Source organism: Malaclemys terrapin, chromosome 1 (genome assembly GCF_027887155.1).
Source record: "Malaclemys terrapin pileata isolate rMalTer1 chromosome 1, rMalTer1.hap1, whole genome shotgun sequence".
In the NCBI taxonomy this organism is placed as follows: Eukaryota; Metazoa; Chordata; order Testudines; family Emydidae; genus Malaclemys; species Malaclemys terrapin.
In genome coordinates this window covers 260,931,176-260,957,372 of record NC_071505.1, presented here as the reverse complement: position 1 = coordinate 260,957,372, position 26,197 = coordinate 260,931,176, and the positions used below count along the sequence as shown (strand labels likewise).

The window sequence follows — 26,197 nt, the reverse complement described above, 5'->3', positions numbered from 1 at the left end:
TAAATGCAAACAGTATGGCAAGTTTATTTATTTATAGTGATTACTTATCCCTCCCCAGTGGAGTGCTGCTGACAAAATTTCCATGAAATACCATAGTAGTATTTCAAAGAAATACTTTCTATTGCTCAAAACTGTGCTTATTTCACTCTAGGTATTATATCCATTTGTCTAAAGTTGGGCCCAACGTGCTTCTTTATATATTCCTGGCAGGGGCGCTGGAATAGGGGGACCACAGGACAATGGCCCTCCCACTTTTGAAAGTGGACGGGCAACTTTTCATTATGGGCCCGGCCCCCTACCCCTCCTCTTCTGCCCCAGGCCTCTCCCCCTGGCCAGGCCGGAAGCTGGAGCCTGGCCTGAGTAAGAGTGCCTCGGGGAACCTGGGCAGTTGTGGGGAGCCCTGGACCCTCCACCTGCCCGAGGTGGGGGGACCCTGAGAGCAATCCTTAGCCTGTGTCTCTGCCTGCCCTCCGCTCCCCACCCAGGGCAGATGGAAGGTCCACGGTTCCCCACAGCTGCCCGGATGGCTCTTGCCATGGCCAAGCTGCAGTTCTTTGGCCCCCAAGGCCCACAGGTCATGCCAGAAGCTGGAACCAGGTCAGGTTAAGAGCTGTGCAGGCTGCTGTGGGAGCCATGGACCCTCCACCTGCCCTCGGCGGGGGAACCAGGGGTTGAGGACATGGGCCTTTCCACCCTGGGCAGGTGGAGGAGCCTGGTCTCCTGGCCCAGCACTGGATTGGCTGAAGGCAGGGACTTTGGGGAAGAGGAGGGACAAGGCCCTGAAATTCCTGGAACAGGTAAAATGAGTCAAAGTACTATCACCTCATAAAACCGTAGTAGTTTAGAATTCTGCAAAATTTCACACACACTTAAAACCATTTCTCCCCATAACACATTTACTCCTTAGATTAACCAAAGGAAACAACTAAGTACATAGATCATTAACCTGTTAGAGTGAGAAGGGAATGATGTTTACAAACTGGTTTGGTTAACTAGATCCCCACTATATATTAGAAATGGGTAAATTCTACAAAGATTGGAATTGTTGGAAGCTGGGATTTTGGTTTGGCCAATTACAGCTAAACACCAATCCAAAACTAGATTTTGGTTCAAAATCAAATTATGCTTATATGTCCTATCTATAAACAGTTTCCACTCAGGATTATAACTCCTCTCTTTGTCCTGCAGTTCATCTATTGAGAGAAATGGAAGGATTTTATAAAACAGCATTATAGGAGGTTGCTGCTGCTGCAGTAGCAGCATATATTTTTGGTTTAAGACATTTTGAATTCGGGGAATCCTCTTTTATAGGCTTTTCAGTTAAGGAAAGAGTTGTTTCATTTTGTAACTGGGATACTGGGAGTGCGGATAGACTAAACCTTCTTGTCTAATGCCTGCTCTAGGGATGCCTCTATTGAATATGGTTCAATGACTTTAATTTAATGAAAACAGCAGTTTTTTCCCCCCATAAACCTTCCATCACTTCAGAAAGGAGAAAAACATATGGAATATAATATGAGTGAATCATGTGTTATTAACTATATCTCCTATTAAATATAACTACATGGCAGTAACTTTTTTGACATCTGAATAACTTATTACTTATGAGATCACTTCTTTTACTGAACGTCAAATTCTTCTGACGTGATGATATACAGAGCAATCTGGAACAGAAAGAAGTTCTGCTTATTGGATTCCTCAGAGAGTTTAGATATGGGCAAGGAAGAGTGCAGCTTAATAATGCCTGAATCATGCAGACTTAGGGTAATAAATAATGAACTTATTCTCTCATTTCTAATGATGTTTTATGTAAAGCCCCAGAGCTTACTCATAACTTTTTGAAGGGCAGTGCCACAACAGCTTCTCCAACACCTCCACAGCACAAACTCAGAGTAGTTGGCCATTCTATGCAGCACTCTCTAAGCTGAGCTGCTGAGTGCTAACCAGTCATTTCACTTCAGTGTAAGATGATAGGAAGAGGTGGGCAGTGAGGAAAAAAGTTTGAATTCAAAGCTCACCATTTTGCTTTTAGGGTTCCCTTCTAGAGTTGTGGAGTATTAGTGTTAAACACTCATATTGCATTAGCACCCAAATACTCTTATCAAAATAAGGGCCCCATTGTGCTAGTTGCTATACACACAGTGACATGGTTCCTGCCCCTCTACTTTATTCCAAATGTTGACAAGCATTTTTGTGTGGACTTGGAAAGGACATCCCGCAAAAATCTGTTGCTTAATCACATATTTCCATTTAAACAAGAACAGATTTATAAAACAATCTGAATTAGTTTTAAAATAAATTATACTGAAGTAGGGGGAATGCAGATTGCACAAGACTGCTGAGCTCCTGCACTGTTAATGATATTCCTGCCTCACTGATGCGGACACAGGGGCAACATGAGGACAAACACATGGATGGATTTTAAGTGGCAGGCTGCAACTTTTATTAAACACTCACACAGGGGAGGGGCAAACCCATCACACATAATCTCCAACACCAGGCATTTAATTGGTTCTAGGAGGAGTTTACAGGGCTCCTTACCAGACAACCCGTAACTCAGAGTAAGCTCTCCTCAGTCTATGCCCCAGGACTCAGTTCTCTCTGAGTCCTAACACCTACCCCCTGTGCAAAGGGGACAGAGGTTGCAGAATAGTGAGGACCTCAGCCCATGAGGGCCACAGGGTCTCACCCTTTCCCATGAGCCTAAGGCTCATCATCAAAATCCCAGGTCTTTTATCTCTGGGAACTGTTTATTTCACCCTTTTAAACTCCCTGGAAACTGGCCACAAGTTGTGACAAACAACTCAGCCAAGTACCTCAGTTAGGTACCAAGCACATTCCTACTTAACTTACCGGGGTTTGAAGGTGCCACAAGAAAGGTGAAAAATTCCCTGGTCCTCTGCCAATTGGCTCATAGGAGAAAAAAATCCTTCCTAACCCCCAATTGGATGCTAGATAGACCTGCAACATCTGTCTGGCTGGATTCCCATTCCTAGTTCAGGGTAGGTAGGGCAGAATGGTACCAAAAGAGGCTCCACATGGACCCCCATTCCAGGTTAAATCCTGGGAGCTGGGGAATGCTGACAAATGGGTGCCAGAGACTTCAAGGAGGAAAAGAGCTACCTAGAGTCCCTCAGTGAATGTCTCCCGACCTCACTGATGGAACTGTTCCCTTTCACCAACAGCCCCACCGAGTTCCCCCACCCATTGAAGCATGTGGGAGGCATTTCTCCCACCATTCCAGAGAGGTACCAAGATGTGATAAATGTCAACAAAAATATGGCCCCAATGGATTTACACTAAAAATAGGACCTCAAATGCCAGGAAACCAGGGCTGTTCCCATCCATAATTTTTTTCTGCTTATTAACGTGCAACAGCAGAAGCAATTTTTCTATTGATAGTCACATTGGCTTCACATCTTTTCCCCACAATGCAGTTGGGATGTAGATGAGCTGCATAAGCTGTGCATTACAGGAAATGAACAAAACACACACACACACAAACAAAACCAGGAAGCTTTTCTTTTGGGTTCCTTTTCCCATTTCTTCCTCAGTAAACTTCTGATATGAGCTTAGGTTCCACATGCCTACCTACAAGTATTCCAGCTGCTTGTACAGCTAAGGCTCTGCTTGTTTACTGAAATATTATCTGCAGAGTAAAGGAAGCTGTAGAGGATTACTATCAGAATTACAGTATGCATTTTTCATGATTGAAAGAGGAGCACAGATATCATGGTGATGAGCTAGTATAAAAACCGGATAGGAAGATTTGAATCGTTTCTTGCAGCTTAAAGGAGATGTATTTATCCCTGTGCTTTACAGTGCACAAACAACAGACAGAGTACAGAGTCTAAGTCCTGTGGGTTTCTGTAAGCAATAAATAAAAGTGGTTTTAAGTTTTCACTGCCGATCACTAAAAGCTTCCATTTGGAAAGAATAGTTATGTTTCTGATGTAGTTATGTTTACAGAAAATGGGTTACCTGAACTGAGATTTCATGCCAAACTTCCTTCTATAGGTTTCATAAGGTGAGGATCTTTGCCACATCAACACCACGAAAAATACAAGAGAGATTCTTCAAACACAATCACTAGAGCAGTCAGCAACAGCACAGACCCACCGCACCGGCAGTCACTCAAATAATGTATAGCAAACTGACTTTGTACTGGACCCCACTATGAAGGTTCTGGGCTGCTGCAGACTGCAAAGAACACCATAGGTACCCCCTTGGGAAGCTGTTTTAAATTAGAGTATGTCCTGGCTGCTCCAATTTATGAGGAGGTCTGTCTTGGTCCCCAGAGCAGCCCAAAGTCTTGAAGACAGAAAGGTGTTTCATAGCCACCTCTGTCCCTCCTGGGATATACCTTCTAGTCCAGAGGTGGGTAAATTGCGGCTCGCAGGACCGTCCTACCCGGCTCGGCTCTTAAGCCTCCGGCCGGGGAGGCTAGCCCCCCGGCCTCTCCCCTGCTGTCCCCCCTCCCCTGTGGCCATGCCGCCGCGCAGGCAGCACTGTGGGCGGCGGGGCTGTGCGCTCCTGCAGGGCAGCGTGTCTGGCTCCGGTCGAGCGGCACGGCTGCCAGTCCTGCTGCTCTGAGCGGCATGGTAAGGGGGCCGGGGCATTGGATAAAGGGCAGGAGATCCTGGGGGGGCAGTCAGGGGACAGGGAGCGAAGGGGTTGGATGAGGCAGAGGTTCTGGGGGGGCAGTCAGGGGACAGGAGACGGGGGGGGGGAGGGTTGGATAAGTGTGGGAGTCCTGGAAAGCCTGTCAGGAGGCGGGGGTGTGGATAGGGGTTGGGGCAGTCAGGGAACAGGGAGCAGGGGGGGTTGGTTAAGGGGTGGGGTCCCAGGGGAGCAGTTAGGGTTGGGGAGTCCCGGGAAGGGGTGGTCAGGGGACAAGGAGCAGTGGGAGGGGTGGGAGGTTGGATGGGTCGGGGGTTTTGAGGCAGGCAGTCAGGGGACGGGAAGTGGGAGGGGGCGGGGACCATGCTGTTTGGGGAGGCACAGCCTTCCCTACCCGTCCCTCCATACAATTTTGCAACCCCGATGTGGCCCTCGGGCCAAAAACTTTGCCCACCGCTGTTCTAGTCTGTGCTTCCAGGACAGCAACACACCTTGATCTCTAAGCAAACTTCATTGACAATAGCAGGAAGTTCTCTGTGCACGGAGGGAAGGATGTAGTCATGAGTGTATTCCCTAGTCCATTCGACATAATTAAAAATACAATCTGCCCTTCTGACAGAGACTGTTTGACACCCCTGATCTAATCTACGTAATCTAGCTAATGTGTTATTCTGGATGACAATTGGACAGGCCCTGGTACAGTTTTATTACTTTGTCTTTTGGTATTTCACCTGTCAGATTTAATGCATGAGTTTGGGCAATCTTGCTAACTGGCACATCATGGAAATCAAACTTCCTTAAAGCAAGTATTTGAAAAGCTAATGTGACTGATACACTTTAAAGTGACCTCTTAGGCCCTATATCATTTCCCTGTCATTTAGACAAACAGAAAATAGAATTTATTTCATCAGTTAGTCATAGCTACAACTTCTTGTCCCTTACTAAATCCTTTCTCAGGAAAAATCTCCCATTGAGTTTCATAGGATTTCTGTTGGCGTAAAAAAGGCAAGATTTGGCTCTTATTTTGTAATTCTTTAAAAAAATAACGCAATAAAATGTTGCATAAAAAGGACACAGCTTAAGGTGACACAAGCAGAAAAAAATTAATAAAATGCTGCAGCTGCATCCCTTTTTACTAATTTTCACAGTCTATAAAATTCCGGAACGCATCAGATGTTTCGGGGATGCTATCCGAATCTTCCAATCTTTTAAAGTAGATGTAGGATTTATTGCAGCTATATAAATGTGATTTCTGCCTTAACTTTTCTATTTATAAGCTAGATGGAACATGTGACATCCTCTTGTCAAAGAGCCCAATTCCTTTCTTCATTTGTAGAATTTTGGTGTCAGAATTTTGGCAAGCAAAATAGCTGTGGGATATTACTGCCCTGTCCACAAAAGGTGCCCCATTGGTCACAAATGCATTGGAGAGTTTTCTCCAACCATCAACATTTGCAAGATCTTGCAACATGAAAACTAGTAGAAGAGCAAAGCTGGCTTTTTGTGTATGAATTTGCACTAACATTTGGGACGTCTGCCTAAGCAGAGACTGTTAATGCACAAAATTATTTTTTTCCTAGTGCATGGTTCCTAACATTAACAACTGGCATAAAAACTGCTCATGCATTCTTTTCAATCTTTCATAGTTCAGCGGGTGCTGTAAAATGCTGCTGTTCATTTTAATTCAGTGAGTAGAAGTTTTGTTGTGTTTAGCACTAAGGGAACTGCATGTGCTATTAGAAAGCACCCGACAGCCGTCTGGCAGAGGCAACTCACTGCATTACAATCCCACAAAAAGAAAGGGTTAAGAAGTTTCATCTTCAGCAAAGCTCTCAAGGATCTTGCAAAGTGGGATAAAACAGAATATGTTTTCCAAATATCGCTCTCTCCCCTCACCTACCCACCTACCTCACTGAGATGAATGCATGAGAGAGAGAGAGAGAGAGAGAGAATCCAGTATCAAGTCCTAAAAAGCTTTACTTTCAGCTCTTCGCTTTCATGAGTGTCTACATTAATTACAACTTCATTTTCAATCTAAAAGCGGTATTAGTTAAAAAAGATAAAAACACTAAATATTTTTCATTTGGGCAATAAAGAGGAGTGCATTTCCAACCAATTCACATCACTTTGTTGGAGAAGATGAGGCTCTTAGGCTTTGTCTTTGGCTCTTCATCCAGCCTCTTCCAGGTAATGTTCACCCCTGGAAACCATTTAGCTATTTCTAAACCTTTCTTCCCACCAGTGTCTTTAGCTCCTGCCAGGCCTTTTTTTTTTTTTTAAAGGGGTTGGTGAACCTTGTGGAATTCAAGATTTTGAAATGTTGCCAATCTGGTTTTGGGAGCTTGCTGAATTATCAGATTCCTGCCCCCCACCTTCTCCACCCCACAATTTAACTCCATTTGTGATTGTGGCGATTGCTGGGTTTTTTAGTCAAGTAATTAAATTTAAAATTAAGGACATTTTCCATTTTAAGTGACGTTTCAATTAAGTATTAAGGAAATAACTCTAAATCTCTCCGCCTGAACAAAATTTTCGGGTTACCACAAGTCCTGAGTAACAGGTGGTACATACTTGCACTGCGCCAGGGACGGGACCAGCAGCAGTCATAATTTGGTCCGTGATTCCTCTCTTGCTCCAAAGGGTAAGAATCTGTGCTAGATCTTTACCAAGTGCATATTACTTCCCCTTCCACTCTATTTTAACTTGTCTGGCTGGTAAGTTGACTTCTCCCACTCTTCATCCCGGCCTGCCTATTCCCCAGTCATCTGCACAAGTGGGGTAGTAGTGATGCTACAGAGGCTACATTTTCTACCATGCTGTTTCCCATGATGCAATTGGGCAGTCCAAGGGAGTAAAGGGACATATCTTAGAAACCTCCCTTCCTAGCGTGGTTGCATATTGTGAGTCATGATCTTGTCCTATGTAAAAAAATCAGACTGACAGAAGTGGATCCCATCTATTATTTATTCATTAGATTCTCCCTCTAGTCTTTATTATTGTCATCATCATCCTTTCAGTATTGTTTTTTCATTCTGCCTACTCTCTATTCCATTTTCACCCCTCCCTGACTTTTTATGCCATCTCACCTAAGTAGGGTGATCAGATGTCCCAATTTTATAGGGACAGTACTGATTTTGGGGGCTTTTTCTTATATAGGCACCTATTACCCCCAGCCCCATCCCAATTTTTCAAACTTGCCCTCTGGTCACCCTACTCCTAAATGGAATGCACATTCAACAGTTTGCAAGTCAGAGCCTAACTTTCCATCTCACACCATCCAGTTCAGTTTAAAATGAGGAAAAATGTGTTTGCTCAGGGTATTGTCTCTCTAAATTCACGAGGCAGAATTTCTTTTCTTTTGTCACACTCAGAAGTTTTGTCTTTTGCTTTAGGACCACTGTTTTCTAGCAATCTAGTTTAGACATCTGAAGAATGATAAAAGCTCATTAGAGGTTGAAATATCTACCTATTTTTTTGCCTTGCCACACTATTATTTGCTTTGTCTAATTCATAATAATGTACTTGCACTAAACAATATCAAATGCACTTTTCTTCTAAACCATTTTTTTGGTTACCCTTTTGAAAGCTGGGGCCTTTTATTTGTACCTTAATTCTGGCTGGTTGTTAGGGAGACTTGTTTTTTTGTAAACACACTCCCCTAAAGGTTTATGTGAATTAAATTGGAATCACACATTTCCTTAAATGATGGTTTTCCACCCTGTTCCTTCTAAGATTCTGATTGTGAACTTGATATTTTTTCATTCTACATATTGGAAAGGCAGACATCAACACATACCAAGTTGCAATGGGGGAGATCTACATTGGATATTAAGAAAACTATATCACTAGGAGGGTGTCGAAGCACTGGAATGGGTTACCTAAGGAGGTGGTAGAATCTCCATCCTTAGAGGTTTTTAAGGCCCGGCTTGACAAAGCCCTGTCTGGGATGATTTAGGTGGGGTTGGACTTGCTTTGGGTTGGGGGTTGGACTAGATCATAAAATCACAGAATATGAGGGTTGGAAGGGACCTCAGGAGGTCATCTAGTCTAACCCCCTGCTCAAAGCAGGACTGATCCCAGACAGATTTTTACCCCAGTTCCCTAAATGGCCCCCTCAAGGATTGAATTCACAACCCTGGGTTTAGCAGGTCAATGCTCAAACCACTGAGCTATCCCTCCCCCTGGGACTTCCTGAGGTTTCTTCCAACCCTAATCTTCTATGATTTTAATGCAAAGCATTGAACTAATAGTTTATTTGCTGCAACTGTAACTTTTAAAAGCTCTTTCCCCTTATGGTATTGGAATTAAGAAATGCCAGAGTTGTAGGTGTATCCATCCTGTCAAGGTGGATACACCTTGCTAACAGGTGCTCAGCCCGCAAGCACATAGTTAATACACACTATTCCTCTCACTTTCATGTTCATCTTATTATCACATCCTCAACCAAAACTTTTTCAACATGCTTTGCATATCCTCTAATAATTCAGTTCAGAAACCTTAGCATCACACAACACCTTTATATACTTAATAAGAACAGCTCTGGGGCGGAACAGTAATTTCTTACTACAAACCAGAAACTTTGATTAAAAAGTGAGAGCAGATTCAATTACTGCTTGACTTAAAGCTCTATTTCCCACGCTGGTAAATGCTGATGGCAGTATTTTTCTGGACTCTTCACAAAGCGCCACAGATATTTCCTATCATCTCCTTGTTTCATCAATTATTTAAACCCCTCTTACCTATGAACAGATTCCACTCAGTGTCCAAATCGGCCTGATTTGCTAGGCAGCCCTTCATTACGTTGAGGCAGTAGTTGTTGCAAGGTTTCACAGTGGGAAGTCCTCTGCAGTAAGGGCAGTATAACATCTTCATTAGTGCACGGATGCACCCTGGGGTTGGACTGACCTGTGGAGTTTAAGGGTGGTAGAAAAGAAAAAGGAGGAAGTCAATTTCCTATCCCATGAGATACTATGTAGCTGAGATGCTCCTTAGGCAGTGGATACAGAAAGGACAGTTTGTGACAGGAGCTTAACCCTTACTAATACCCTCCTGTGTGACTAATCAATTACTGCCAATTATCTTAATTTGGCACAGACATCAGTGATTTCCAAGAACATAGATGTCAACATTCCCATTTTGACGTCAGTATAATTCAGCCCCAGCTCTCCTGCACAGTGTCTACACGAATATAAAGAAAAACAAAGGGAAATCCAAAGAATAAGTGGGAAGGTAAGGGAAAGAGTCTAACATGAAAGATCACAATGGGAGGCATATTCAGATTTGTTCAGGTGTAAATGGGATATCAGACTGTCTTTTCAGAACTACATTGCTTTCTCCAAATACCACTTTAAATGCCAAACTCAGATTTTTTTGGCATTATCTCAAGCAACCAAAAAAAAAAAAAAAAGCTTGGAAGGGCAGTTGTGACCCTAAGAGCAGCCAGTGCCAGAGGGCAAGGCACTCCCTGGTATCTAGCAGCAAGTCTCAGCTGACCTGACTAGCTCAGTGAACCCCAACTCAATTGATCTCAGGATATTTATTTAAAAGGTGACTTTTAATATATCATTGGAAAACTAGTAACTCACTGATCATTAACATTCTTGTGTGATTCATGTACCGTTAACAGATAAAGAATTACAGATATGTGCTGGAAATATGTTCCAGGGCTTCAGGCGCCCTGCCCTAGACAAAGGGATGTGGTTCTGCCTGCTTGAATGTGTCTCCAATGTGAATGGAACAAAGAGAGACAATGGAAGTATATTTACATAAAAGGTAAAAAAAGCCATCAACTAGCAAGTGGGGAGATAGCCTCTTAACTATCATGATGGGAGTGGGGGGAGGAGACTGTAAAAATTAACATGGCATCAGCTCTCTAGTGTAAACAGCTAGCTGAGCCCCCAAGGAGGGCTTCCTGACTTTGAAAACAAAGATAAACTTTGAGGATAAAAGCAGAGAAACATCATAATTAGCATAACCATCCTTCACCTGAGGAGACAAAGAACCCAAGCACTTTGGCTCTGTGTTGGATCCTGGCTAAGGACTGACCAGCCATGCTGGAAGAATTACTGTGGTGAGAAAACTACTTTGACCAAAAGACTCTAGTTTGTAAAGTTAGGTTTCAGTCTTGGAAGCGCATTGTTACTTTTATTTGTTTGTAACCATTTCTATCCCAATTCCTCTACCTGGTATCACTTAAATATCTGTTCTTTTTTAGTAAACTTATTCTTGTTTTATTACACAAGCACTTCAGTGCAGTATTTCAAACTGAGGAGTAAAATCCTCAGCCAAACGAACAGGCTGGTACTGTGCACTGTCTCTTTCAAGGAGCAGCAAACTTGATAAGGTTCTGTGAGTGCTACAGCGAGTGGAGACTGTTTTGGAGAGACTCAGGTCTGGAAGGGCTGTTGGTGTCACCCTGCAAGGAGTAACCAGGCTGGTGGAAACCAGGGTGAAGTCACTGTACTGTGAGCAGGCTTCTGCTGTCAGGGCTCTGAGCCAAAGCTGCACAGCACAGAGCCACACAAGGTTCCAGGCCAGGTGGTGACAACCCCTTCTGGTCTGAAAGAAACCCCAATGCATCACAACAGCACAGCATCCTCTCAATGTAACTTAATTAATGTACCTGGCATAACACAGTAGGATTATTCATATTGGGCCTTATACAAAATTCATTGAAATAACTGGAAAGACTTCCATTGATTTCAAAGAACTTTGGATCAGACCCATTACTACCAGAGGTGATTGTCTAAATTAAGTAATGTTTCTTTGCTATATATACTATTAATTACTAATTTGCACTGGAAATTGGTGTTAATTGTTTGTTGAGGGTGGAAGAGAAGATGGAGAAATGGATTTTGTAAGAAGATTTGTGTATAATATCTAAATAACTGAGAGACCTTATTTTTGAAATCCCCATCTCCCCACCCTCCTATTTCCCTGACTGGTGTTTTGGTTTTGGTTTGTTTTTTTGTTTTACATTATATCTGCCATTACAATGTAAACTCTTCAGGGCAGGCACTATGTCTACCTCTATGTTCAGAAAGTGCTTAGCACATTTTGGGCACTATTACAATAAAAAAAGAATAATGATTCCTTGTCACAATGGATTAAAACATATATTTCCCCAGGCAATGGTGACCAGCACAGGGACATGGCAGAAATCCATCCTGCTCTCTGCTTTTCAGAATGTTTGAAGAGAGCACAGTAATGAACTTGCGATTATTAAAACCATAGAAAAAGTCTGATTTTCTCTTATCCCTGATGTTAAAACACTGATTTTTGAAGGACTGCTGAGTGTATGTTTAAATGAGACTTTTACATGACACTTTTACATTAATAGGGTTCTGCAAAAAATCATAGTAGATGCTGCTGAGTATGCTCAAAAGTGGCTTTTCAATCATTTATAACTTTATTTTTAATTTTTAATCCTCCAAACCTAGCAAGAGCACTAATCCCCAGTGAGAGGTCTGTTCAGAGCAAGTTTCAGCTGTTTTGGCTATAATTCTATTCAAGAGAATATAGTTAGATTTCCCCATACACACACTGTGGATAAACTTTTATGGTTCCTCTATGGTCATGAAAAAAGGTTGAGGGAATTTTGCTCAAACTTTCTAAAATCTGAGACACAGACCAAACATAGAAAATTTCATTTTAGAAAAAGATTTTTTTCAGAAATGTTATGAGCATATGAAATCAGGCACTTATCCTTGGAAACTGGTATTGCAACCATAAATAATTTGCTTGCTACTGGCCATCTCTATTTTATGTATTTTCAAAGCTCTCTTCTTCATCCTCATCTTCAAAAACAGACTCTCCCATGTGGTAATTCTTGTCTGCAGACCAGTTTCAGTCAACAAAAGATCATTCTTTCCATTCAGAATTATTCAAAACCTGAATGGGCTTATGGGAACTATTGGATTTTCTCTTTACCAGTCCTGTTGTAACTGATATTGATGGAGAAGGAGGCAGAGGGGATTTTTAAAATGATTTCTTTAAATTGGCCCTAAGCCAAAGCAGAGAAATTTACATACGTTTGGGTTTAGAAATAACCAGTTATTGTGTAAATCATACCCTCTCAATCATATTGCGTGGGTTTGCATAACTGAGAAATAACCATACAGTTGAGTCAGTAATTATACCACATCCCTGTATTTAATATGACAATTCCATTTCAATATAAGTATACTCAAACCGCAGCACATCTCAACATTACCCCTCTGAGCTTTGATTGTGCCTAGTAGATGTAGGACGCATTACATTTCTGCTTGCAGCCAAGCATTTTATTTCATTTTGTGAGCTTTTTTGACAACCTTAACTTTACATAAATGTGTATTTTTATAGGCATAAAAATAATATAAAGTAAAATTCCTGAAGGCCTCATTACTGAACACTTGTCTTTCCCCCCTCAGCAATTCTAGATTGAATATTATTTCATCCAGAAGTGACACAGATTGTGTGAGTGACTTTCAAATATACATAACTGAAGAAAAAACCTACTTGGGTAAAAGCCATTAAACTGTACTCTCCTGTATGCCACCACATTTGCAATGTGTCTTACTTTGTTATGTACTTGATCTGCTTTTAAAGCAAAAGGCTGTGGCACTGTCAAGTACATAAATCTAAATCAATCTTCCCAAGAAAAAAATTAGTACACTTTTGTTAAAGACATCTAGTCACATTAAACACACACACATACATGTACATACATTTCTCTTTCTCTCTACGCTGGCATTTATGGACAATTTCTGACTTGAGTATTTGGTAGTCTTGATACCCCATCTGGAACTTTAAATGTGCCATCAGGCTATAATTAATACTTCAAAAGCAATGTTTTTCAAACCTTATTCAAGTGCAAAGAAGCAGATTATAGGAAACAATATATAGGTCCATATCCTTCTCTTGCTACATAATATCGTGAAGGACAGAAAAAATGGTTGCTCACCTTCTGGTAACTGTTGTTCTTCGAGATGCGTTGTTCATGTCCATTCCAATCAGGTGCGTGTGCGCCGCATGCACAATAGCTGGAAGATTTTTCCCCTAGCAGTATCTGTAGGGTCGGCCTGGGTGCCCCCTGGAGTCGCACCTTCATGGTGTCCAATATAGGGCCCAGCCAACCCGACGACCCCTCGATTACTTCTTGCCAGCTATTCTGACAGAGGGGTAGGAGGGAGGGTATTGGAACGGACATTAGCAACACATCTTGAAGAACAACAATTATGAGAAGGTGAGTAACCATTTTTTCTTCTTCGAGTGCTTGTTCATGTCAATTCCAATCAAGTGAACCACAAGTTCAGGATGTGGGGTCGGAGCTGTCCACTGATTGGAGTACCGTTCTACCAAAGGCTGTGTTGTCTCTGGCCTGCTGGGTGATTGCATAGTGCATGATGAAAGTGTGTATGGAGGACCATGTCGCTGTGCTGCATATTTCCTGGGTCGGAATCTGAGCCAGGAATGCTGTTGAAGAGGCCTGCACCCTAGTGGAGTGCGCAGTGATCAGAGGGGCAGGCACCCCTGCCACATTGTATCACTCTCGGATTCATAACGTGATCCATGACTAGATCCGTTGAGAAGAGACTGGAAGCCCTTTCATTCTGTCCACCACAGCCACGAATAACTGGATGGATTTTCGGAATGGTTTCATTCTCTCGACGTAGAAGGCTAGCGCTCTGCGGACATCCAATGAATGAAGCCTCTGTTTCCTGCTGCTTGAGTGCGGCTTTGGATAGAACATGGGAAGGAAGATGTCCTGGTTGATGTGAAACAGGGAGACAACTTTTGGAAGGAAAGCTGGATATGGCCTGAGCTGAACCTTGTCCTTATAGAACACCGTGTAAAGGGGCTCTGATGTTAGGGCCTTGAGCTCAGACACCCTTCTAGCTGAGGTTATCGCTACCAAAAACACCACCTAGTATGAGAGGTACAGCAGGGAGCAGGTTGCTAGTGGTTCGAAGGGTGAACCCATCAGTTTGGAAAGGACCGGATTGAGGTCCTAGGATGGGACTGGGTGTCAAGACAAGTGGCTATAGCCTGTCGAGACCTTTCAGGAAACAGCTGACAATAGGGTTAGTAAAAACCAAGCGGCCCTCTGTGCCTGGATGGAAGGCAGAAATGGTGGCCAGGTAAACACTTATTGATGACATGGACAGCCCTGCTGCTTGATATGAAGAAGGTTGTCCAATATAAGCGGAATAGTGGCGAAGGTCAGGGAGAAACGGTGTTGCACCAACCAGACTGAAAATCTCTTCCACTTGGCAAGGTAGGTAGCTGTGGTGGAGGGTTTCCTACTGCCAAGGAAGACTTGTCTAACCTGGTCAGAGCAGGAAAGCTCCATCGGGTTCAGCCGTGGAGCGTCCACGCCTTGAGGTGCAATGAACTCGAGGTTTGGGTGCTGGAGACGGCCATGATCCTGAGTTAATAGGTCCAGGAAGAGTGGCACGGTGACTGGAGCTTCCACGGACATTTCCAGGAGCGATGTGTACCAGTGTTGGCGGGGCCAGGCTGGAGCTATCAGTATCATCAAAGCTTGTTCCCTCTGAATCTTGGGGAGTACCTTGTGAACGAGACGAATGAGCCTCCCTATGAGAGAAGGAATGTGTCCTCTCTGAAACCCAGGCTGTGATTCAGAAAGGAGCAAAACTGCTGGCACTTCCTGTTGCATTGTATGGCAAACAAATCTATTTGGGGAAAGCCCCTCCAATGGAAGATTGAGTTTGCAACGTCTGGGCATAGAGACCACTCGTGGCAGTGAAATGACCTGCTGAGCTAGTCCGCCAACTCGTTCTGTACCCCAGGGAGGTACGATGCTTGCAGGTGTATAGCATGCTCTACATAGAAGTCCCACACCATGAGGGCTTCCAGGCACAGGGGAGAGGAGCGTGCACCCCCGTTTGTTGATATAAAACATTGCCATGATGTTGTCTGTCATAACTGATACACATCTCCCTGTTAAGTGGGCTCGGAAAGTCTGGCATGCCAGGCGTACCGCTCTCAGCAATCTGTCGTTGATGTGGAGGGTGAGTTCCGCCCGAGACCAGAGACCTTGAGTCCTAAGGTTCCCCAGATGTGCTCCCCAGCCCAAGGCTGACGCATCCGTCACTAGTGAGCGAGACGGCTGTGGCCTGGTGAAGGAGAACCCCGCCCATACCACCTGTGGGTCGAGCCACCACAGGAAGGAGTCGAGGACAGGACAAAGCAGGGACACAATCCTGTCCAAGCTGTCCCAGACTGGCCAATACACTGATGCTAACCACGACTGAAGGGTTAAAAGTCTGAGTCTGGAATACCGTATCACCTGTGCCTGCAGCCTGCACAGGAATGTGGCCATGACTGCCATGCACTTGGTGAACACTCGAGGTGCCCCTGACGGACCGAACGGGAAGACTGTGAACTGGTAGTGGTTGTTGCTCACCACAAACCTGAGGTTATTTTCTGTGGGGCACAGTTATCGCTATATGAAAGTATGTGTCCTTCAAATTGAGGGTGGCATACCAGTCCCCTGGATCCAAGGAAAGGATGATAGAGGCCAAGGAGACCATACATAACTTGAGTTTCTTCATGAACTTGTTGAGTTCGTGGAGGTCTAGAATGGGCCTGAGCCCACCTTTGGCTTTTTTTGTATTGGGAAATACCAGAAATAAAAGCCCTTGCCCTGGTGCTCCTGAGGAACCTCTTTCACTGCCCCTAGTGAGAGGAGTGAGTGCACCTCTGGATAAGGATTTGCTCATGAGAAGGGTCTCTGAGGGATGGGGAAGGGGGGTGGAAGGAAGGGAGGGCAGGGAATTGGAGGGAGTATCCCCTTTCTACCATGTGTAGCATCCAACAGTCTGATGTAATACAGGCCTACACCAGGTAGAAAGGGGAAAGTCGTGATGAGAAGGTAAGGCGGGGTGAATCCAGTTTTTGAGCTGGTGTGCCATCCTCGTGAGGACTTTTGTTTAAACATTTAAACATACACTTTCAAAAGGCCTATTTCTGGCCCGCAGAAGGCTAGGTCTGGCCAGAGCCCTGGCCTGATGATGGGTACAGCCTCTTCCTGCTGCTCCTATTCCTCCTCCGGGAACTGTCCTGTTGGTTTTGCTGGTAAAACCATGGAGGAGGTTGTGGTGGTGGTGGGCCTGTGTGGTGGGGGTGTATATGCCCAGGGACTTGAGGATGGCCCTCAAGTCTTTTAAATTGTGCAGTCTCCTGTCTGTCTTTTCAGAGAACAGGGCCAGACCTTCAAAGGGTAGGTCTTGAATGGTTTGTTGGACTTCATGAGGTAGTCCAGAAACCTGGAGCCAAGAGCTCCTTCTCATGCCCACCCCTGGAGTCGTGGTTCAGGGATCCACATCATCAAGTGCTGCCTGCAAGGAGGCCCTAGAAATGAGTTTGCCTTCCTCCACCAAGGCAGTACATTCAATGCAGAAGTAGCAACTTGGCAAATTTGGCCATTGTTCTGTAGGTGTTAAAGGAGTATCTACTAATGATGACCTGTTGGTTTGCAATGCGGAGCTGCAGACCACCGATGGAGTAAATTTTCTTGCCGAACAAGTCTACCTTTCTCACCTCACGGTTTTTAGGGGAGGGTCCCTGAAACCCCTGGCATTCCCTTTGGTTTGTCGCATCCACCACCAAGGAGTCAGGTGGAGAATGAGTGAAGAGATGCTCATACCCCTTTGAGGGGACAAAATAGCATGTCTCGTACCTCTTCTCTGTAGGGGGCAAAGAGCCCGGAGTCTGCCACAAATTTGTATGGTTTTAATGAGTGGCAGCGCAATACACAAGGGCCCAGAGGAGGCAAGGATGTTCATGGGGTCGGCATCCTCTACCACTTCCTCTTCCTGGATCCCAAGGTTCTGGGCCACCCTGCGCAGCAACTGTTGCAGGACCCTACTATCCTTCAAGGCCATGGCCATTGAAGTGCCCGCAACAGCCTCATCTTGGGAGGACCAGAGCACCAACACGTGGCTTTGGTCACTGCCCTTGGCGCTGAGAGGGTCACCTTGTTCATGGGGCCGGTGAGCCAATGGTGCTGAGGTTGCCGGTGCCACAGTGTCCAGTCCCGCGGTTACCAGTGCTGAGATCGGAACGGCAGGCGGATGCACAGGTGTTGTCGCCGGAGATAGCCCCTGTTAGGATATAGATATTCAGGCCTGTCTGCAAAGGCCTATACTTTAAGAATTTAGGTGTATTCTTATCACTTAGCTAGTTATAGAGAATCAAAATCAGTCTGCCTGTTTATAGGCCTTCTCTCACTATGATAGTCTAAGGCCTTGTTCTTAGGGTAAGGCCTTGGCTAAACAGAAGGGGCAGCCATAAGCTGGGAAGCAACAGTCACGTCCTCACCAGTCACACTGAAATAAGGCAGTTTTGGGCTGTTAAAAAGGTGATCCAATCTATCATCTCCAAAGAAAGGCCAGAGCCTAGAAGATTTAAAGAAAACTTAGTGTGATAGCATCCCGTCAGGCAAAAACTCACTTATCAATAGCTGGGGTGTGAAAGCCTCATTTCTTTGTTGTTCTTTCACTGTAGTCCTCACTTCCCTCTTGTTTGTCTGTATAATATCTGTCTGGTTCTGTGACTGTTTGTATGCTATATAATTAATTTTGTTGGGTGTAAACAAATTGGTTAGATAATCATGTTACAATATGTTAGGATTGGTTAGTTAAATTTCAGTAAAATAATTGGTTAAGGTATAGCTAAGCAGAACTCAAGTTTTACTATATAGTCTGCAGTCAATCAGGAATTAAAAGGGGGGAAACTGGAATCATGTTTTGCTAAGGGGGCAGGGATGGGAACAGGGAAAAGGAACAGGGACACAGGCAAGGCTCTGTGGTGTCAGAGCTGGAAGGGGGACACTGAGGAAGGAAATTCCAATCATTGCTTGCTGGAAGTTCACCTCAATAAACATTGAATTGTTTGCACCTTCTGACTTCGGGTATTGTTGCTCTCTGTTCAGGCGAGAAGGACCAGGGAAGTGAGAGGGTGAAGAAATAAGCCCTCTAACAGCCCCGGTGCCAGCTGTTGCGGGGTGGCAAAGGATGCCGACATGACTGACACAGACCTGGATCTCAATGCCTGGCTCTGACCCTGGGCCTGATGGTAAGCCCAGGGAATCCAAAAGGGCCACTGAGCTGGTCATTGCCATGGAGCTGGCCATGGCGCTGGAGGAGGCTGGCGGTGTCACCTGGATCTAGCCCTCCTGCTGCTGGACCTATCTGAGCGATAGGACTCTGCCTCAAACTCAGAGGTCTTCAAAAAAGAAGACCATGGAGGAGCGGTGCTGGGTGGTGCCGATGAGTGGTGCCGAGCCTCTGAGGACTGGTGCGGTTCCCCCACATGGGCAGCTGGAGCCGGGGAGTGGTGCACCAGAGATGGGGAGCAGCATGAGATCATTGCCGGCTTACCCATATATGGAATAGGTGGCCGGGTTATCACTGGTGCCTCGTCCCTCCAAAGGTCTCCAGAGTGGAGGGGAGTTGAATGTCCTGGCCATGACAGCCAGTAGTCAGCTGGGCAGGAGTTGATGAAGCCCTGGGAGCCGCTGGGCCTAAAGTAGCCTGGGTGGGCTGAGGTCTCCCTGCTGCTGACTCCTTAGGCTTAGGATGGGGAAAGTGCCCTCTTTCCTGCCTCTTTTTCTTCTTGGGTACTGGGGATAAAAATCAGCATCTGCCAGAAGTCTTATGTTCGGCACCGTGTCGGTGCCGGGAGTCCTTGGCATCCTTTCTTGGTGCTGGCTCATGCGCTGTTGGCACCGGTGCGCTGCGCATCAAGGAGGAGGCACTTGGCACGGGCTCCGCTGACCCGGGGTTGGACTGTGGGTGGAGGGCTGCCTCCACGAGGATAATTCTGAGTCTCTGCTCATGATTCTTAAGGGTCCTTGGTTGAAACCCTTTGCAAATGCGGCACTTGTCCTTTTGGTGACTCTCACCAACACACTTCAAGCAAGAAGTGTGCGGATCACTCTTTGGCATAAGTTTGCTGCAGTCTTCACAAGATTTGAACCCCAGAGACCAAGGCATGCCCAGTGTCGGGGGGGGGGGAGAAACGGGGTTGGGGGAACACCCTCATAACGGAAACTTAGACAAACGACTACTAACACTACTACTACTACTAACTAAGAAAAACTAACTATAAAAAAATCATGATGGGACACTGCTAAAGGCGCTTGCAGAAGTAAGAGTGAGGGAAGTTCCAGCTAGCCATCACTGGCGGTAAGAAGGAACTGAGGGGGGATCAGGTTGGCTGGGCCCTATACTGGACACCATGATGGTGTGACCCCAGGGAGCCCCCAGGTCGACCCTACGGAGGCTACTAGGGTTAAAAATCTTCTGGCTGTCATGTACGTGGACATGAACAAGCACTCAAAGAAGTTACCATAATATATAAATACTCTGTCATCCCTGAAAATTTGCTGCCATCTCCCCTCCATCAAGTGATGCTAATGAAGTACATAAAGCGTAAAAACCTAATAAGCTAGGTATTCATGATGAGGGCCAAGGATTTTTGCAGGGAAATTGTTTCCAGACCAGCAGTGGATGCTAGAACATATCAACACAACACCTGTACTTGCATGCACTTCCTAGTTCCTCCTCCAGGACAGTACATGGCTGTCTCTTCTGCCACTGTCTCTGCCCTGTGTGATTTCCAAGTCTGTTTAAGCAATTGGCAATACAGGTTTGCTATTAGGACATACCGTCCTTTCCTCTTTCTCCTTTGATGCACATAAGCTGGACTGGTAAATTAAGGAGTTACAGTTTCATCTGTTCCCCAAATCACAGCCCTTTTCAACCTGTAGTTCTGAAAGGAAAAATGGGGTTCCACATAGTTGCTCAATGTCCAACTGCTCCCCCTCCCCCAATCAGGGCCTCCTGTGACTCACATAAGTAATATACCCTATCACAGTTATTAAGTATGCAAATATATTAGGCTAGATTCTGATCCCATGTACACTGGCATAAAACCATCCAGAGTAACTCTCAAGTAAATTCATAGCAAATCCGCTGACATCAACCGCTCTCCCATCCCCTTCCTTAAAGAAAAGTTTATTTCTTATCTGCTAATTCTTTCCAGAGTACCAGTTCCACTGATGCAGACTGGCTTATAGAAAAATAATTATTTCCTTCCCCCCAAATTATTTAAAAGCCAAATGGGGATGTGGGAATTACTGGAAGTTCATGTTAGTGAAACAGAGAAAAAGAGGGAGAATTTTTTAATTAACATAATTTAATTTTTAAAAAGTGCTATTTACTACATACACTGTGCCACAATTAAAGAAACTTTTTACTACATACAATGGACCAGTTTAAGTCCACTTAATGTCAAGAGGATTTCTACATATTTACACAGATGTAACAGAGATCAGAATTGGACCCTTTACAAAGTACATATTAAAAGATTGATCATTAAAGTGGCCACAATCCAACTATAAGTCACCATCTTTGACATGTTATCTTCTTGGCTAACTGCAATTGCTCCCTATTGATGAATTTTGCAAACATTGGAGGAAGTAGATGCAGCTTAGCCAGTAATTAGATTTTTCTTCCCTTCTTTGATTCTTTCCTTCAAACTAAATTTGCGCACTGCTGGATGTAAATTATTCACTTTCTCGTTCTTTTTTTGGCTGTTTTCATAATCATTCTGTTATTGCTGATTTCATTTAACAATGTATATGTGAACCAAGAACTCTTTACAACAGAATAACTTTCAGTTAAAACACACACACACACACACACACTTAATTAGAACTCTATATAACAGTTCAGAAGACATTTTAATGCCTCACTCTTTTTCATTATATCAGGATCTAATTCTCTGTTACACTAAGATCCTTTACACTGTTCTGACAGTGTAGTGTAAAGAGGATATAATGTAAATAGGAATGCAGGAAAATTCTATCTAAAGTGAGAATTATATCACAGAGAGCCAATCTGCAAAGAGTTGCTTCCACAAACCATATGTCCAGTTCATACCCCACCCCTTTTCAGACAAAAAGAGTTATATTTTTAAGTACACATGGCATCTCAGCTGAAGCATTATAATCCTCCAGGTTTATACAGGTATAACTCCATTGACTGCATTGGAGTTACACTAATGGAAAACTGGCATAAAGCAGTGAATACCAGAAACTATTTTTCTGTATCTTTCAAACTCACAGCCATTAAAATAATAACTCCTTTCCCAAGATACAAACCAGTTTAGGGTCATAAATCCACTACTCTTAAATTTAATATCTCTAAATCCACTGGAATTTCACTCTGGACAGAATATGATTGGTAGTTCACGTTGGCTATTGTAAGCTATTAGACACAGAGACTTTTGATCTTTAAAGAAGCCTTGTTACTGTAAAAAGAAATGAAATAATTGTTCAGTGGTGTCTACTACTTTAGATTAAGTACCCTGCATTAAACAGTTTGCATGGCTTGAAAGTGCAAGTACCCATACCAAATTCCCTTGTTTAACAAGGACAATTTCTGATCCAGTTGAAATTGAATCAAAAGGATGTTTCTGCTTTTCTCCCCAAATGTCTCTATTTATAATTTTCACATGTTGACAGGTATGAGAATGTATGATTGTGTGTCCCCTCAGACATTCACTAAAATAAGAGGCATTTCTCATAAGACTTATTTAGAGTAACCTCGGTACTACTTATCTGTCTATCAGTCATACTTATGTGGCACACATGCCTGTGGTATTTGAGCGAGTCACAATCTTTAATGTATTTCTCCTCACAGCAGCCCTTTGAGGAAGAGCAGTAGTATTTATCCCATTTGACAGATGGGGAACAGAGGCAGAGAATGACAGATTTTTAAAGGTATTGAGGCACCTAAAGGTGCGGATGGACACCCAGTGTTATATTCATAAGTGCCTGGGCACCTACCTCCCATTCATGACTTGCCCAGGGTCATACAGGAAGTTTGTGGTGGAGCAAGGAATTGAGTCCCAGTCTTCTGAGTGTCCTAACCACTGGATGTAGGACAGTATCATCACATCTTATCCCAATAAGCAAAATTTTTAACCACAGAGAATTCCCCCCTGCCTTCTCAATGGAGGAATTGCTGGGTCCCATTGCTGAAGAAAGCTGCCATCTCTACCAGCCTCATGGAGAGGAACCTCAGGCCTCGTCTATGTGCGAAAGTTGCACTGAGTTAACTTAAGGTGTGATGTTAAACTGGCATAAAAGGCTGTGTGAACACTCTTGTTTGACTTTAAACCAGGCTTACAGCAGTTGAGTTTAAGTTGATTAGAAACAGGTTTAAGCTAAATCAAAATAACCCACTTTTAAACTGAAGTAAGGCTGCCCACTCAGGGCTTAGTTAAACCAGTGCAAGTCTGTGTATAGACAAGGCCTTAGTCAGAGATGGACTAAAAGCCTTTGGTCATTAAAACATTGGTATCAGCAAGACCCACTAGAGTGAATTTCTTCTGAACAAGAATGGAAGTGCAAGCATCTCCTAACAATAATACCAAGATCTGGTATAGCACTTTTCATCAATAGATCTCACTGCATTTTACAAAGGGAGGTTAGCATCATTTCCCCCATTTTACATGTGGGGAAACTGAGGCACACAGTGGTGACATGACTTGGCTCTTCAAGTGGCCTGCTGGGGACATTGGTCAAGAATAGAACAGTCTGTGTTCTATCTCCTAGGCCACACTGCTATTGTTAATACATCCACACTACCGTACCGGGGCTTTATAAATAGCTCACCATCTATGTATAGCCCTCATAAAATGCCCACTGCATTATTTCAGTGAGTACCCTACCTATGCTGGGTCACCTTAAAGCTGTATTTCCTCTTTCAGGGTCTTTCAAGTTCACCCATTAAATGCTCTCAAAAGCTGCTTGTAAATATAAATACCAATTATAAAATATTTAACAGATGCACAAGGCCACCTTAAGTTGATGACTATGGTCCGGAATGACCTGCTTATGGCACATGTGCTTAGATTGCTGCTGAGCAATGCACTTAGTTGCAGTTTTGGTACTCCAAGGTACAAAGCAAATGTGCATCTTCTTTCTGTCATTTAAGCTTTTAATTTTTTAAATAAAATTTTTAAAAATCCCCTACCTGGTCACCTTCTCTTTGCTGATACCCAACACAGCATTAGAAGGGTCCTCAGAGGAGGTTGCCTGCTTGCCTTAGCTGCAAAAGCTTAGGAGGACACCAGATTTTGTATCAGGCCTGAGTCTATAGGAGCCTTTGGTTGCTGTGCAGCAAAGAAAAGCACGAAGTTCAGTGCATTATCACAAAAGAGAACTTAATATTTCTGTAGGTATGTGATTTTACTGAGAATGTTTTATTGGATCTAAGTCATGAAACTGAAAAGTGCTTCACAATATGCAAAATCTGAAAAACATGCACCTAAAGCATGCCTCTTAAGCATATCAAAATTCAGGAAACATCATCTATGCTGCATAATACCCAGTTAACCGAGAAGAGGATTGTAATAGCAAAATGCTTCTATTATGTCCAGCATTATGAAATAAATGCTCAGCTATTATCATTTTTGGATAAATGCTAATAAAAAGTAAAAGCCAATTTAAATTTTATCACTGGTTTGCAATATGCAGAGTCTCCAATGGGGATGCATTCTCTGAGTTGAAATTTGATTCTAGTTATTGCTGATTTCTGATAATGGAAAGCAGACCAAAGCCTACATTACAAAACCTACTTAATTGACAGATTCGCTAAAATATTTCTGTTTTCACTTATTTATAGATAAGCTGCAAAATAGTAGCCAGATTTCTGGACAGTCCAGTTATACACTCAAATTGCACATTTCTGAAGCTTGCAAGCATTTATGATTGCTATGTTGAAAGCCCCTGTATAATTAGAGCTGGTCAGGAGTTTTTTGACAAAACTTTTTCTTGTCAGAAAAATGCTGATTAATTGAAACCAAAGCTGTTTGTAGGAACGTTCTGGATTCAGTGAAAGTTTCATTGAGAAAGGTCTCTCAGATCCAGAATGGAAATTCAAAAGAGAATGAGAACATCTCAGAAAAGTGAATATATTGGTGATTAGAGTGCTTGCTAACAGAAGGGGAACCTCGTTTAAGTTCCTGGTCTGTCTGATCAGGAATAGGGACTTAAACCCAGGTCTTCCACATCCCAGCTAAGTGGCCTAACAACTGGGTTAATGGCTATTTGGGGGTATAGTTGCTCTAATTTTTATTGAAAAATTTACAAAGGTATGCATTTCATCACACTGTGGAATGGGAAAACCTTCAGTACTCTCAAAAATATTTGCAATAGGAAAACCAGCTGTACATGTAATATCCCCATTATATTCTATTAGAAATGGATCAAGGAGGTAGTTGTAAGATTCAAATTTGGATCATGCTCAATACTGGGTTCAGGTTGAAGACTTAATCTGAGCTAGGGTTCAGATTCTGATTCATTAGCATCCAAATCATTCTTGTGAGATTTTGGTGCAAAAAACCCCTCACAAGATGAGTGAAATTTCATCTGTAACCTAATCTGAGAAAGAGAATAGACCCTTTCAGTGCTGGGTTGACCAGGATTAAAACCAAAAAAGACCCAACAAATTTATAAATGATAAAGTTAAGAGTGAAAATTGAACAGTGGGATATACAATAATAAATATTGTCTGATTCTATTTTCTCCTATTATATTTATTTAGAACAAAATAATTCAAATTATGACTACAGACATAACTAGTTTCATTGGGCGATGCTCCATCCTGTCATGTACAAAAATCAAACTTCTGAGTGCAGAACCATTTAGTTCTTTGACACCACTGATAACAAGGTTTTGGTGACAATAGTATGCTACAGACTCATTGGATCTTGACTCTAAGCCATATCCTCCAAATGGTCCCCCACAAAACTATGTCAGAGTTATGATGAACATGCGAAGGGGTGCAACTGGAATACTCAGCACTCAGGGGTGCAACTGGAATACTCAGTCCCTAGGGAACTCTAATGAGCTCAAGTAAATTAGAGCAGCCTTAACACTACTCTTAATTATGCTGGGAGCTGGCCTCTAGCTGCACCCATGATCAGGGAGGTGTGTGTGTATTTGCCCTTCCTCTCCTAGTTCTCCTTAAAAATATTGAAAAATGTCATATCTGGCATAGCCCATTTAAATCAATAAGATTTAAGACCTTATTAAGTGCCAAATTGTATTGTAGCTCACAGGATTGCAGAAATGTAACTGATCATAGAATCTGGATCTAAGGGCTGGTCTACACTTAGTCCGGACTTCGGACTAAGGTACGCAAATTCAGCTACGTTAATAACGTAGCTGAATTCGAAGTACCTTACTCCGGACTTACCGCGGTCCAGACGCGGCCGGAAGTCTCCCCCCGTCGACGCCGCGTACTCCTCTCGGCGAGCTGGAGTACCTGCGTCGATTGTGAGCACTTCCGGGATCGATCCGGGATCGATTTATCGCGTCTTAACCAGACGCGATAAATCGATCCCAGAACATCGATGGCGTGCCTCCGGACCAGCCGGTAAGTGAAGACTAGGCCTAAGTCACTAGTAAGCATATGACAACTGTAGGACAAGTTAAACTGGGGATATAGAAGAAGTGCAGTAGCGCACTCTGTAATGGCTACCTTGCAATAAATATGTG

At 43.5% G+C, this 26,197-nt stretch overlaps 1 protein-coding gene across 1 annotated transcript in view; it reads right to left on the bottom strand.

Moving 5' to 3' along the window:
- The window catches only part of GPC6 (glypican 6), a 1,112,204-nt gene that overhangs the window by 256,118 nt on the left and 829,889 nt on the right, over positions 1 to 26,197 (bottom strand). Inside the window, exon 4 of the mRNA XM_054012093.1 lies at positions 9,360 to 9,525. Coding sequence (XP_053868068.1) covers positions 9,360 to 9,525 — 166 coding nt within the window. The remainder of the gene's footprint in view (positions 1 to 9,359; positions 9,526 to 26,197) is intronic.